This window comes from Daucus carota, chromosome 2, assembly GCF_001625215.2.
Source record: "Daucus carota subsp. sativus chromosome 2, DH1 v3.0, whole genome shotgun sequence".
Taxonomy (NCBI): domain Eukaryota; kingdom Viridiplantae; phylum Streptophyta; class Magnoliopsida; order Apiales; family Apiaceae; genus Daucus; species Daucus carota.
This window is the reverse complement of record NC_030382.2, coordinates 45,669,341-45,685,162: the sequence shown is the minus strand read 5'-3', so window position 1 is coordinate 45,685,162 and position 15,822 is coordinate 45,669,341. Positions and strand designations below refer to the sequence as shown.

Below are 15,822 nucleotides of genomic sequence, written 5' to 3'. Positions count from 1 at the left end.
GCTAGATTACAGTTTGGAAGACATTGTTATTACACACAATGAAGGAGTGGGGTTTACTCTAATCAATTATAGGCCCCTGCTCCTGTTTATTACAGCTGGGAGTTAATACAATGTTTAACTCCTCATTTATGGCATTTTCTCCCGTACTGGAGATATTGAATTGGAGTACTATCTTCTAATGAATGAAATTTATGTTGCGTTTTTTTTGCGTTTGGTTTCTGACATTTTGCCATGGGTTCCATAGGTTAGGCTTAGGAGGAGGCTGGCACCAGCCCTGTGGAATATCGTCGAGGTAAACTAGTTAACCTCTCTCTTTAAATTCGCGGATGATCAAAAAAGGGGTTATTAGGTATTTGATGTTGTCACACTTATCGCGTAAGAGCAGTCTACTTCTAAAAAATTCTTTCGACTTTGCATATTTTGCGGTTTCTGTTATGCAACACAGTATACGGGGGCGAGAATTGCAGTCTTGCAATACATATTAGTGAGAAGAAATGCAAGTATTAAGAAATTCAGAATATTGTAGTAGTAGATAATAGATATACATATGCCGCATGGTAAATTGGTAATTCTTTGTATTGAGTTTACTTGAGAAAACTGATCAGCTTGCTCAAAGAAGATCCCTTTCAAGTTTCAACCTAGAGATAAACACACTCGTACTTAACAGACTTTTAAGTGTGGTGGCTATTTCCGATAAGAATGTCTCTGCATCTGCAACATTATTTCTCCACAAACCGCTTGTTCACTGGATGATTTTTATAACTTTCTTTATCAGCCAATTATAAGCCCCGACTTGGGGAGCTAATTAGCTCACAGAGCACAAATCATTACACAAGTATATTCGGACGACGTTTTGATTTTTTTACACACATTTTCAGATAGTTAAAAATATTATTTTTAAAATCTCCTTATGTAAATCAAAATTTTAACTCATAAAAAATTCAACTAAAGATTAATTTCCGCTATCCGGTCAATCTATATAAAGATCCAGGTCAAAAATCAAAGTATCATATAAAAAATGGAGGAGGGATTATATTATTATCTATTGCAGCGGATACGTAATTCTAAAACGATTAAAATCATATATAAATATAAAATAATATTATCATGTTCAGGTCTAAAGATGAAGGCAAGAAAAGCTATCACATTCCTCATTCTTGAACATTGATACAAAACATGAGTCTTTTCTTTTACAAGTCTACTTTTCTTGCAAAAATGTTGAAGCCAATATTGACCCTTCTCTCATGCTGCAAAGCTACAAGTCAACCTCCTATATAAAGAGTGTGTGGTGTGAGCTCATGAGTCCATCATTCTCACCTTCCATCAAACTTACACGCATTTACATGTACATTTACTTGCACATAAATCACCCTCTTTAAAATAACCAAAAAAGCGATGCATCTACACGTGAAACCTCTCACCCTTCACGGATTATCATGTCTTTTTTAGTTCAAAAAGATTGCTCCTTTTTTACAATTCACAGTTTCTCTCTTGATTCCCCTGTTTTTTCAGTGTAAAAAATGTCACACCCCTCTTCATTTCCCACCAATATTCACTAAAGAAATGTCAACAAGCTGATTCACACATACCCTTTGGCCCCTCCTTGAATCTTCTTATTGTTTTGTGCTAAAGTTGTCATCTTTGTTGAGTTTTGAGTGGTTTTGTTGTATTTGTGTTTAGTAAGTAGAGGAATCTATGGAGTCAAGCTCTGCAGCTTTAGCTGATCATACACATATCAAAGGAGTGCCTACTCATGGTGGACGCTATGTTCAGTACAATGTGTATGGTAATCTCTTTGAAGTTTCTCGTAAATATGTTCCTCCCATCCGCCCTGTCGGTCGCGGCGCTTATGGTATAGTTTGGTAAGATTTCTTCAACTTGTTTGTGTCTGTGTGGTGTTTGTTTTTTAGTTTTTACTTGGTAAAATATGAAATAAGGTTTAAGAAAGTTTGGTAGTTTGTAGGGAAAATTGAGTCCTTATTAAGTTTGTTATGAGGTCTGATCTTATGAGATCACACAGAGCCTGCCTTAGGGTTGTAACTTGTCGGTTTTGCTCTGTATTTTGGATCATGCTAAATCTTGGGAGCTTTGCTTCTGTTGTGTTTCATTGACTTTATAGTATTAGTCGAAGTTTTGGAATTCGGATGTGTTTGTTTCATTTTGTGTGAAAATTAGGACTTGTTGAATTTATTATTTGGTCAGAATACGGGATTACAATAGAGGGATCATTGTTAAAATTGGAAAGGAAGCCTAACTAAACCAAACATATCTAGTATATCATACTCGTAGTTGGATCTTGGAGGCTGACATACTGAACATGTATGGGGCCTTATACCTTCTATTTCAGAAACACCCTCGGGTTTGAAAATAACATGTAAGCAGTATCTGTAGATGTTAGAGATGGTATATTTATCTATGCACATGTCTTTTAATTTAAGTGTTCTACAAATACAAACTTCTTGTGATATCTCTCCTGTGACCCATCACTATCAGAGATATCTTCTAGTTCCTGGAAAAGAAGGTATCCTCGGTCAGATTCGTATATATAAACACTCCTCTTCAGTTCCTCTTTCATCGTGTATTAGAAGTTCTTCACCTGATTAAGTATTTTCCCCGTCATTATCTCATTTTACAGTTGAACGGGTTTTTAAGTCTTTAGAGTTATAATGTGCTACTGTTCTTGAATTGCTTTTACCTCACTGTTTTAAGTTAATGTAATATATGCTATTTTTAAGGAATACACTAAACTATCAAAGCTAAACATATCATCTAGTTAACTTGTTTCATTAGCAACAATGTAAATTATCTGCATCGTTTTCAATTGCTTCAGTGCTGCTATGAATTCTGATACGCGTGAGGAAGTTGCCATTAAGAAAATTGGTAATGCATTTGACAATCGAATAGATGCCAAAAGAACACTTCGGGAAATTAAACTCCTTCGTCATATGAATCATGAGAATGTAAGTCTTGTTCAACTTCAAATTTATAATCTTTGAGATATCAGACCTTCATTGCATACTGATTCTGTTTTCATGTTCATTTGCAGGTAATTGCAATTAAAGACATCATAAGGCCTCCACAGATTCAAAGTTTCAATGATGTTTACATTGTTTATGAATTGATGGACACAGATCTTCATCAAATAATTCGCTCTAACCAGCAACTTACAGATGATCATTGTCGGGTCTGACCTCACTCTTAGTTCCTTGCAGAAAGTTTTCTCCTTTTATTGCTGCTATAGTTATATATACTCTTAGATTTATCACAAAGAAATACATGCTTGGTCTGTTTTCTTGAGGTATAATAGAGGTCAGCAAGCCTTATTCTTTTTACTAGTTTTAACTTAAAAATACAGCCACTCCACAAATGTCCACGTTTAAAGCTTTTCTAATCTGCAAAAACACTAGGTCTCGGACTCTTCTGCTCCTTTTGTCAGAGGTCACTTGCATCTAACGAAATTTTCAATGTTTTTTTTTTGGTGTCAAACAGCGTAGCTCATGTATACAAGAAACATTTTGAATCTCATATACAATTGATGATGACGATAACTATGACATAATGTGTAGATTTGACATAAGAGTTTTCTAATTCCGTATTACTTGTGCAGTATTTTCTTTACCAACTATTGCGAGGTCTGAAGTATGTTCATTCTGCAAATGTCTTGCATCGTGATTTAAAGCCGAGCAATTTGCTTCTCAATGCAAATTGTGACCTGAAAATTGGAGATTTTGGCCTTGCTAGGACGACTTCTGAAACGGATTTCATGACTGAATATGTTGTTACTCGCTGGTACCGAGCACCAGAATTGCTCCTTAATTGCTCAGAGTACACTGCAGCAATTGATATCTGGTCAGTTGGTTGTATACTAGGCGAAGTTATGACCAGACAGCCCCTGTTCCCTGGGAAAGATTATGTTCATCAGCTGAGACTGATTACAGAGGTATGACCTGATCAATCATTTCTATCATTATATTTTTTTTTCTATTTTAGTTATTTTGGAGTCATCATACTTGTCAGTGCAGTAGTTTGTATATTGGATAACATTTGCAAGTGGGACTGGAATCATGCTTCTTTTTTTTTGTTTAATGTCAAATTATTGAATTATAAAATCAACAAAACAAGCATTGCAACTATGAGTGCCGTGAAAATTAATAAGCTTTCTTCTTGCCCTCATATTTAAGTAGGTGAGATACTTACGTATATCCTTTTTTGTTAAAAGCTCATAGGTTCACCTGATGATGCCAGTCTTGGGTTTCTCAGAAGTGATAATGCTCGAAGATACGTGAGGCAGCTTCCCCAGTATCCAAAGCAACAATTCTCTGCTAGATTTCTTAACAAATCTCCTGGAGCTTTAGATTTGCTGGAAAAAATGCTCATATTTGATCCTCACAGGCGCATTACAGGTCGGTTTTCACTTATATTACTTGTGTTGTTTAATAGTTTGTCTTTGTCAGCAGTTAGATCTTACTTAGTTTTGAATATATGTAAAAGATATGTTCTGCACACACATAAATATAGACTAAATGATGACAATTTACCTGGATTGTTTGCAGTCGACGAGGCACTTTGCCACCCATACTTGGCAGCTCTTCACGACATCAATGAGGAACCAGTCTGTCCTCACCCTTTCAGTTTTGACTTCGAGCAGCCAACATGCAGTGAAGAAAATATCAAGGAACTAATCTGGAAGGAATCTGTAAAATTCAATCCTGACCCGATTCTCTGAGTATCATGCTATAGTGATTGTTGTCAAACGAATACTTACAGATGTTGCAACGTTATATTATATTGTTTAGAAACCACTTAAGAACGATCCTCAAGTAGAAACGATCAAATAAATAGAATGGATGTATTGACGGTTAACCAAATTGTTCCTGCTACTGAAATCAAATTTCATTTGTCATTCTTAACTTGTAATATTCGAATGCTGCAGTACTACTGTGTTCACAGTTTTACTATTTTCACTATATTTTTTTAACTCTGTTACCTTAAGAGGAAAAGGAAATGTTCTTCCATGTTTGTAGTCAGTTTTAAGTTAGTTGTTTTCTCCACACATTTTTTGGGTACTTGATGGCAGAGCAGAATGGGAAATAAAAGGTGCCATGGAATGAATTTCTTAACTTATCCTCTAAAGTCCTTGCTTACACACAGAAGAAAATTAGCTGTTACATATAATATCTATACAAGCTTGTCCTCATATCATTCTATAAGAACATCTCTTGATTTCAACATTATCAATTGATAGGTTCTCAGTAGGAAATGCACACATTCCAACTTTCTCTGGCCCTTGATCAGGCAATGAGCCGCAAGGCTGAGGAACCACGCCACTTGTGACTCCCTCAACATCGGTACAAGTCCATGGCACCTTCTTTGCCTTCTTTGCCAACCCTATTGTTGCATTAGATATACATATTCCAGTGAATGGATCTCCTGAGATTCCCTCTAGCCGAGCTGCCATTGATACATTATCTGCAATGATATCTCTGTAATTGATTCCCTGAATCACTGGTAGTGCATTAGGATCATAATGCGTATCAGCGTGAGAGCCATAGTTTCCTGTCATCCAAAACACCCATTTCATTGTATGCAAGGTCATGCCTTTTACATATATGTCTTTCACAAAACCGCCTCGTCCCACTCCAGTTTTTATCCTGACCCCTGATTCTGTGTTAATGGCTGTGATGTCTTCAGCTCTGACATCTTCGATACCACCTGACATTTCACTTCCTAATGCAATTGCAGCGCTGTATGGGGAAATGCATGTGAGCCTTTTGATGGTCAGTTGTTTAGTAGGCATACCATATGAGATACCGTATTCATCCCAACCACTTTTAACTGCTATGCAATCATCTCCAGAGACTATGTATGTGTCCTCAATTCTTGTATTTGTGCAAGAATCTGCACAGGGACATTCAAGATAAGGTCCTTAGTAAAGCGAAATGTGCTGATCCTGAGGTTATTAAAATTAGCTAAATCTACTAACCTGGATTTATTCCATCTGTATTTGGTGATGTTACCGGTGCTAATATTGTAATTCCTTGGATAATGATATTGCTGCTATAAACAGGATGAACATTCCATGACGGGGAGTTGAGAAATGTAAGATTGGAAATCTGGATATTATCAGAATGCATGATCTCAAAAAGGTAAGGTCTTGTATATTTGAGCTTTTTCCTGTGAAATTGTTGCCACCAGAGAGCACCCTGACCGTCGATTGTGCCATTGTCACCTGATTTCACATTAGCATCAACATGGATGTTACACTTGTGACATTCAGATAATGTAAGATACTGAGTTTTCTTAATTCTAAGGTATCTATTGTTGGAATTTGATGAATGTTCTTGCCTGTAACAACAACATCAGTGAGGTTTGTCCCGAAAATGAGACTGATGTACCTTCCGCCTGCTGCGTCCCTTCCATGACCATAAGACGGCAAGGGCTCAATGACTGCCCACTCACTAATTTCCTGAACCATTCAGTTGTAAGATACAAGGAAATTCAGTACTCACATTTTACATATATATTGACTTGGAGCCTGTTTGTCTAGACTTTAAGTCACTGCTTAAAGTTGTTTATGACTTTTAGCTGAAAAATGTCTGTTTGTGTGATAAGCCAGAAACTGACTTAAAATCAAAAATAAGGCAGAAACTGACTTAAAGCCAAAAGGAAATGAATGAAAAAGACTAAAATATTGAAACTGGAACAAGAACACTACCTGCTTCGCAGGGACAGTGTAATAAGCCAGAAACTGACTTAAAGTAAAAAATAAGCCAGAAACTGACTTAAAGCTAAAAAGAAATGAATGAAAAAGACTAAAATATTGAAACTGGAACAGGAACACTACCTGGGAAGCAAGAAGGACAGCATCCTTGTGCAGATAGAGAGTGAAATGGCTAGTGAGGTTGAAACTTCCTGTCAACCATTGTCCTGGAGGAACAAACAACTGAGACCCCCCGTCTGATTCGTACTGGCTCAACTGAGAAATAGCTTCTCTGAACGCCTTGGTGTTCGATGTCTTCCCATCTCCAACGCCTCCAAAGTCTGTGATTGAGGCACTATGGGCTCTGCAGCTTATAGCATAGTACTCCAATGTTTCTTCTAATCTTCTTGCTTTTCTGCATTCAGCTCCTCTCAAAGTAGCCACTCCCAGCACCACCAGAATCACCCATATGCTCCTCATCACCTGATATTTTCAAAACAAACCAACTCTCAGACACACACACACACAAGGCGGATCTAGAAATATTTTCTTAGGGGAGCACCAAGCAAATTTTCGAAAAACACTTATATATTTTTAGATTTTCAGGAGTGCACTTCTATAATTTTGTAAAATTTCAGAACAGTGAAAAAACGTTAAATATTTTTTTTAGGGGGGCACGTGTCCTCCCATTCCTCTTACTAGATCCGCCCCCTGACACACACATCACAGATCAGGTGGTATTCAAGAAACTGAGAAAAAATACTCACCTGAGACCTATTGGAGCTGTTGCACCACAAAGAGTTCATTTCTAAGAATGTTAAATGGAATATGGTTGGTGAAGTGAATGCATACTAAGAAACAATATTTATAGGACTGAAAGTGAGCATTACATGTGATATATGCATGGGATTTTTGACAATTATCTATGCAGACAAGATTAAATTTTGATTAAGCTAATGAGAAACTAATCCGAAGGAACTGTGGTCTTGTGAATAATGTAGGGCAGTGAGTTGTTTTGGCATATTGGTTCGAAAAGTGGTCAGTGGGGCATACCACCAAAGCGTTTTTATAGCTCCCACAAAGATTATTCACTTCTCGTGAACCTCTTGCATATATTGCCAGCCCCATTATTGCCGACCCACTTCACGGGTCATCCATACAACATGCCCAGTTTCCCTATAAACTAGTGTTCTAGAAACTCATATATGCAGGTATAAACGGAAAGAAATAAAAATTGAATAGTCAGTTAGACGTTAATCAGACACAATTTTAATTGTGTATATAAAATTCACCTAGTTCTGCCTCATCTCACATTATTATTATTATTATTATTTTAACTTTTTTCATCATTTTCATAAAAAATTCTTATTGTACTGCTTTTACCTGGGTTGTTGATTGCATGTTAATGTTATCGACAGTATTTCAAAAATCCCCGATTAATTTTTATAAAATTTTGTACTCATATCGATTACATTCTATTTGACTAAAAAATTCTGACCTGCCCAAAAATTTCCAAAAAATTCTAATTTGATATGTAAACGGTAAACCGATATCATCCTAGTAGATAAGTAAACGTGCAGAAATATTATCCATAAGGAGTGCAGAAAGAGATAATGCGGATGATAATATTCTTAATTTCTAGCTACAGATTCAGTGGAGCTTTGTGGTTGTGGATCCGTTTCTAACTTTCTGCCTGTATCCTCACCCTCCACAATCCCATATACTTTGATACGTGGGGACAGCTCAATGGTGAAATATTATTTACCGACTGGGTCTCCACATACCTTTATTAATACTTGGAATCGTTCGATTAAATATGAATACGATGGAATCAGTTAAACTTTTCAAGTAAGCAATCAACTAATCAACGTAGTAAGCGATTCCACAGCATGGGCTAACTCAAGTAGGCCCATTAAAATATAACGGACAAAATTGTCGATTGGGCTACTGGGTTTCATTTTGGTGGTGGCAGTCTGGCAGAATGGTAAAGTAGAATGAGCTGATTTTAGTGATTGGGTCCAATAGGCAGTTCGCCCAGGAAGTAGCCAGGAACATTAGATTGAGCGATGAGGCAGTTGAGTAGAAAATGTAAATTAAGAGGCCGCTTGGCAAGTTTAGTGATTTTGTGCTTAAAAGTTAAAATAAAAAAATAGATTAGAAGTGAAAAGTAAAAAGTTAATAAAGTGTTTGGAAAATAAGCAGAAATTCTGAGAGAGCTAGCATTCTAAGTTTCTTAAAAATGCTTCTACTTATTTACATAAACGCGTACACAGTACAAACGAGTTAAGAAAAGTATAAGCCAGAAGCAGCTTCTACTTCTTCAATACAAACAGATCCTTTGACTTATAAGTAATTAAAGTGTTTTGGAAAGAAATAGAAGTCCTTAAAATAGAACCTAGTTTTCTCGACTTTTGATTTTTTACACAAATGAATTAAGAAACTTCTGAAAAATCAACTTTGCCAAACATGCACAATATATAAGTTTGTCAACCGGATAGGAGTATAAGTTTGCAGGTACGTATGAGAGTGTACATACAGATGTGTTGACTTTCTTAATCTGGTAGTTATTCTAGGCATACTTGGATTAATAAAGATTTAAGAAGAAATTCATACACCCTCCGTCCCACCCATTTCTTTACATTTTTCTTTTTGAGTGTCTCATCCAATTTTTTACATTTCAAAATTTACTAAATATAGTCAATGGGTCCCATCACTTCCCCACTTTTCTTTCTTTTTCCCACTATTTTTACTCCACTATCTTCATTTTATATATTAAAAATCAATAGATCCCACTATTTCACCCACTTTTCTTTCTACTTTCCACTACTTTATACATATTTCTTAACCTCCGTGCCCAACTCATTTGGTAAGAAATGGGTGTGACGGAGGGAGTAATTACGTACGTACGGCAAAGCAGCTGATGAACGTACGCCTCCTAACTAATCTCCGTTCTGTCCACATTGACTCTTTAGTTCCTATACGTACATCATCGAAATCCATTTGGCACCATCTAGGAATACAAACCCAATTTGTTGTAGAATCACAATGCTCTCATAAGCACAACAATTTTAGGGGTCGTTTGGGTTAGCTTAAAAGAAGTGACTTCTTGCTTATAGTAAAGAAGTGGAGTAGAAGTGAGAAGTAAATAAATTAATAAAGTGTTTGGAAAAGAAGCAGAAGCTGTGAGAGAGAAGCTAGCATTCTCAGCTTCTTAAAAGTGCTTCTACTTCTTTACACAAACGGGTCAAGAGAAGCAAAAGCCAGAAGCAGCTTCCGCTTCTCTCAACCAAACAGGCCCTTAATTACGTAGTGGAGCATAGAAGCTTGCCTCATGCCTTCCTTGTTATAATATCTATTTCACAAACCTGGCTTCCGATTAACATCATCCTTTTTATATGTACAATTATTTTTAAATCCTTTTAATCTTCCGGTAAACCTATCCTGATCTCTTATATTTATAATTTTTTTAGGTTTGCCAAGTTGGTAAAAATAATTTGCCACCTTTGTAAAATACAAATTCAGCTGAAATTTCAAGATCTTCGCACTAGTCGTTTTCTATAGAGTTATTAACTAAAAAATCCAATCAACTTATCAATTTTTTGCCAAAAAACCTTTAAACTTCTGTTTTCTTCTAACAACCCAATAAACTTTATTAAAAACATAAAAATAAATACAAAATAAACCATGGTTAAATCTACCAATGTGACTGTCATGTATTTTTCCCTAATTTGTGTCTTTTTATACACGTGTGTGCCACACATAGCGCCTAGTCATGAATAGGAATAATTTATAATATGATATTTGTTAGTTTAGATTAAAAAAGAAGAAAGAAAAACAAGTGAAGATGTGTGATATTGACAGATTATTGTAAAGGCTGAGTTTAATGTTCGAAATAAATTAATGAGTTTATCATTTGACGTAATCAGAGGATGTGTGAAAAGATTAGCAGATGGGGTGTTATTTCCGACTCCAGTCAATACAAAATTAAGGAGATGGAAAAGCTTTTTATGTTTTCCTGAATTCACAGGTTTGGTTGGGGTGTCTCACGCGACTTATTTTTATAGAATTTTAGGGGGTGTTTGTTTGGAGTTGCTCAAGACTGTTGATTGGACAGAGTATATGATTGAGTAATTTGTTTATATTTTGGTGGATTGTTTAAAATATATCTTACTCAATTCAAAGTTCCAATTCTGCTGTTTGATGTGCTGCACGGCTGCACTTGAAGGTTGGTTAATTATTTATGCTCAAGTTGCTAAGTAAGGATTTCACACATTAATATACCCCATAAAATACTTTTTTCCTACATAGAAATTCAATCAGGTAGAAACGAGGTGGATGAAATGCTTGGCCCGAGGCTTCAGTCGGATAACTATGACGGCAGAGCAATTCTCAGTCTGTTTATTGTTTGAATGAGAGCCTGGTACTTCCCTGTCTTAATGAGCTGCTGATCAACCATCTTAAAGCTGATTATAGTGGTGCTAATATATTTTTCAGTTATATTTTTAATTAATTGTAATCAATTTGCCACATAAGATACGTGATGATCATGGTTAGTCGACATCAGCTATAAGTAACTCTAGTTAAATGTTTTTCAAAGATTTAGTAAAGTTTATTGGGGTTATTGGTGGAAAAAAAGTTTATAGGTTTTTTGGCAAAAAAATGACAAATTAGTTGGATTTTTTGGTTAATAGCTCTTTTCTATTATTGAAGAAATAATGACGTTTTCGTATCTTTTATGTTAGAGGAATCTCCGGAACGCGCAACCTATGTGAACATTCAGCCTCTATATATACTCCACATATCATTCTCTCCGAGCCATACATCTCAGATCAGTATATACCAAAACATATAGAGAGAAGCGAGAGATCGAGATGGACAGAAAGGTGGCTGCAAAGATGATGCGAGCAGTGATACTGACCATACTAATGGTAGTAATATCAGGACACATGTTAATCTGGATGATGATGCCTACCAATGTTTACAAATCCACTTGGTTGCCCCGTATTCGTGCTGCTTCCTCTTCTACCTACTTTGGACTCCAAGGTACTCTTTTCTTCATTACTAGAATAATCAGAACCAGAATAATCGAATATTGCAACAGAATTTAGTAATGGAAACATATCCGTCGTCAACTAGTGACGGAATAACAACGACTTGTCGAAAGAATGTCCTCATCAAAGTTAAGTGATTGTAAGGGCTTTTTAATGTAAATAGACAAGGAATATATATTTGTATGGTTCAAAAGATTAGATCATTTAATTACAACATTGCTATTTATTTAAACTAGATAATCAGGTAAGTTGTCTAAGTACGTACATTTTTTCCCTACATATATACATGCATGGTAGTTAATTTTTCATCTGGAATATTTGTGCACACAGGCTCAACACTTCTTGTCAACACGTTTCCCGTACTGTTTGCTGCTGTTCTGGCTTGTTTTTATCTTCATTTAGCCAACACTTTTCCTAATCAAGGGTACGTAATCATACCTCGCTCTTGCATACAGATTAAAGTCTGAGATTAATAATATTTACCATGCAGTGAGTCATCGAAAACACGAGGGATGAGCGCCTGGAGAAGACGGGTGATCGTGAAAGGGCTAGGCATTGTTTCTCTCACAGAGCTGTCTTTCCTCATCATCTTCCTCGCGCTTTTGCTTTGGTCTTTCTCAACCTACTTGCACGTCGGCTTTGGAAAAATTACTCATAAATCTGCAGCAAAGGAAGGCGAAAAAATGTAAGATACAAGGCATGTACAGTTTTGATTCGGCTATAAAAACACTAATCCGACGAGATTTAGTAGTATTTAATTTGGTGGTGTAAATTATAAAAATGGCAGGTGGGAAGCAAAGCTGGAGAGTGCTGCAAAAAGACTTGGATTCATGGGAAACCTATGCGTGGCCTTTCTGTTTTATCCGGTGACAAGGGGCTCCTCGCTACTGCCTGTGTTTGGACTTACCTCGGAGTCGAGTGTCAAGTATCACATTTGGGTCGGCCACATTACTATGACCTTCTTGTCTGCTCATGGTGTTTGCTATATTCTTTTCTGGGCTCTCACAAATCAACTCTCAGAGGTACGTGTGTCCGTGCCTATACTATATATAATTACTCCCTCCGTCCTCCTAGGTAGTTTACTCTATGTCGAAGAGTACAACTAATTTACACCCTTCATCTGAATGACCAAACTGTAACATAAGAGATAGAAAATCAGATAATCATCAAACTAAAATAATTTAGGACCAAGTTAGTGTTAGGCCGTGCAACACCCATTAACTCCGCATTAGTATGATATTGTCCACTCTAAGCCGTAGCCAAGCCCGCACGGATTTGTTTTCGGGCTCCTCCCAAAAAACCTCATATTAATGGAGTTCTTTGGCTGCTTATATTCAAGATAAATCTTCTTTATCTTTTCGATATGGGACTTGGGTTGAACCCACTCAACAGTTAGCTTAGTTTTAGACGGATATAAATCATGCATGGTATCATCTTGGACATACTCTAAGTTAGCTTAGCTTTAGGCGGATCGTATATAAATCATGTATTGTGTCATCTTGGAGATACTCTAAGTTAGTTTAGTTTTAGGCGGATCAAATATAAATCACGGATACAATCATATAAATCATGCATGGTGTCATCCTGAAGGTACTCTAAGTTAGCTTAGTTTTAGATAAATCAGATATAAATCATGCATGGTGTCACCTTAATGTCATGGCCATTTCAGTTTGAGTTTGTTGTAGCTTTCCAAAGATCTGTATCAAATCTATCAAAAGACTTTTCCAAAGAGTTGGTTATAAACAGAATAAACAAGCAAATGGTTGGAGTCATGATTGTTGTTCATTTGTTATATCTAACTTTATTCTAGTTAGTGACAAAAAGAGAGACCACTTTCAATTAGATGGTCAGGATTGGTATGTGCTTTGGTGGATCACCTTTAACCAGTTTAGTGGTGGCTCCCAATTCCCAAACGTCTTTGTTAGAAACTGTCAAAACTGAGTTGTGGATGCTTTGTTATTTTCACATAGATGTACAATAGATAAAAAAGTATGTCTTGGCAAAAAAAATAAAATAAAATAAAAAAGTATGTGAAGTATTCCTTAAAAAAGCTCTGCACCCCTGCTCCTAATCAAGTGCACTTGTGGTCCATAATATCATCATGTTCAACTAGTCTCTTTAGCTTAATGACCAATTTTGTAAAGTTAATTAGAAAAGATCTTTAATGATGAAGGATTATAGACTTATAGTTGACATTAACTTTACTGACGGAGACTTGTGCACTGATTACGACTTCCTTTTCTGATTTTATTTTTATCACTGTTTGAATTGCAGATGCTGAAATGGGCTAAGGTTGGTGTAGCAAATGCAGCCGGAGAACTAGCTCTGTTGAGTGGATTGTTGATGTGGTTAACCACATTCCCTCGCATAAGAAGAAAGTTTTTCGAGCTCTTCTTCTACACTCATTATCTTTACATTCCATTTATATTCTTCTTTGTTATTCATGTTGGCATCTCTTATGCTTGCATTATGCTTCCAAGTTTCTACCTCTTCATCATCGACCGATACCTCCGGTTTCTGCAATCACGACAAGGCGTCCGTCTAGTTTCTGCGCGTGTTCTTCCCTGTGAAACTGTTGAGCTCAACTTCCTGAAAAGTGGAGGTTTGAGTTATACTCCAACAAGCATTATGTTTCTGAATGTGCCAAGCATTTCCAAAATGCAGTGGCATCCATTTACGATTAGCTCTAGCAGTAGCTTGGAGCCAGAGACCCTTAGTGTCATCATTAAAGGTGAGGGAAGCTGGTCCAGGAAGCTTTTCCAGACGCTCTCTTCGCCATCTTCTCTTGATCGCCTTCATGTCTCCATCGAGGGACCATATGGACCTGCATCAACTAGTTTCTCAAGGTAAAATAAACACCTTACCTTATAGTATATGTAGTTTTCCGCTCTGATATCATGTTAAGTCTCATTAGGCCTACACTTTTACAGGCACGACGAACTAGTGATGGTGAGTGGTGGAAGCGGCATTACCCCATTCATATCCATCTTCAGAGAGCTTGTTTACTTGTGTGAGACACTGAAATGCAAGACCCCGAAGATTCTTCTCATCAGTTCCTTCAAGAACTCTTCTGATCTTACCATGCTAGACCTGCTCCTTCCGATTTCCAGCACCCCCTCGGAACTTTCCAAGTTGAATCTACAAATAGAAGCATATATCACCAGGGAAACACAATCAATTACAACACAGAACAGTGAAAAACTACCAAGTTATAATGTTTGGTTCAAACCAAACCTATCAAACACTGCCATAACTCCAGTTCTAGGCCAAAACAGTTGGCTCTGGCTTGCAGCAATAATCTCATCGTCGTTTATTGTTTTTCTCATCGCAATGGGGACTTTAACCCGATTCTACATCTACCCCATCGATCACAACACAAACAAGCTTTATCCATACTCATCTAGAGCTGTTCTTAACATGTTACTCATAAGTCTTTCCATAGCTATGACTGCTAGTGGTGCATTTCTGTGGAACAAGAGAAACTGCGATATCACGGAAAGAAAGCAAGTTCAGAACATGGAAGGAACGCCAGATTCGGGGTCTTATACCACAGACAGAGAACTCGAAAGCCTCCCACAACAATGGCTTGCTCAATCTACTAGTTTGCACTACGGAGAGAGGCCAGACTTAAAGAGTGAGCTTTTTCTATACAAAATCGCAACATTTATCATACTAGCGTTTTTATCTACACTGAACTGACAAGAATTGTTGATCACTGGATACAGGATATTTATTTGAGAGGAAGGAAGCAAGTGTGGGAGTGCTTGTTTGTGGTCCGAAGAAGATGAGACATGAGGTTGCAGACATATGTTCATCTGGTTTGGCTCAAAACCTGCATTTCGAGTCCATTAGCTTCAGCTGGTGATTTTCCAGTGCTAATATTGTGAAAGAAAGAGCAGCGCTTGTAAAATCTAATGTAATGTTCTGCATCAGTCGTTCGTTTTGCTTGTAATGCCATAATGATATGATCCTACTGAAATAAAATCATATCTGAAATATCTAATAAAACTCCGAAATGCATTTCAAATGATTTTAGCTGAACTATATAGTAACTGGAATTATTTTTTTGAG

The 15,822-nt window shown here is 36.8% G+C and overlaps 3 protein-coding genes across 3 annotated transcripts; 2 read left to right on the top strand and 1 right to left on the bottom strand.

Annotated features, from left to right (window-relative positions):
• Positions 1 to 1,309: 1,309 nt before the first annotated feature.
• On the top strand, positions 1,310 to 4,905 carry LOC108208700 (mitogen-activated protein kinase homolog MMK2). The gene is made up of 6 exons (XM_017379221.2): positions 1,310 to 1,862; positions 2,831 to 2,960; positions 3,047 to 3,184; positions 3,608 to 3,940; positions 4,220 to 4,403; positions 4,554 to 4,905. The coding sequence occupies exons 1-6, from the start codon at positions 1,696 to 1,698 to the stop codon at positions 4,724 to 4,726; spliced, it is 1,125 nt and encodes a 374-aa protein (XP_017234710.1). The 5' UTR covers positions 1,310 to 1,695; the 3' UTR covers positions 4,727 to 4,905.
• Positions 4,906 to 5,084: 179 nt separating this feature from the next.
• On the bottom strand, positions 5,085 to 7,737 carry LOC108208698 (probable polygalacturonase). Its single transcript, XM_017379220.2, has 5 exons — positions 7,468 to 7,737; positions 6,845 to 7,183; positions 6,346 to 6,466; positions 5,984 to 6,229; positions 5,085 to 5,898 (listed from the first exon to the last, which is right to left on the bottom strand). Exons 1-5 carry the CDS (start codon positions 7,504 to 7,506, stop codon positions 5,195 to 5,197), a joined length of 1,449 nt encoding a protein of 482 aa, XP_017234709.1. The 5' UTR covers positions 7,507 to 7,737; the 3' UTR covers positions 5,085 to 5,194.
• Positions 7,738 to 11,506: 3,769 nt separating this feature from the next.
• On the top strand, positions 11,507 to 15,792 carry LOC108208697 (ferric reduction oxidase 2-like). Its single transcript, XM_017379219.2, has 7 exons — positions 11,507 to 11,743; positions 12,082 to 12,175; positions 12,242 to 12,436; positions 12,539 to 12,773; positions 14,026 to 14,597; positions 14,682 to 15,385; positions 15,477 to 15,792. Exons 1-7 carry the CDS (start codon positions 11,572 to 11,574, stop codon positions 15,614 to 15,616), a joined length of 2,112 nt encoding a protein of 703 aa, XP_017234708.1. The 5' UTR covers positions 11,507 to 11,571; the 3' UTR covers positions 15,617 to 15,792.
• Positions 15,793 to 15,822: the final 30 nt, after the last annotated feature.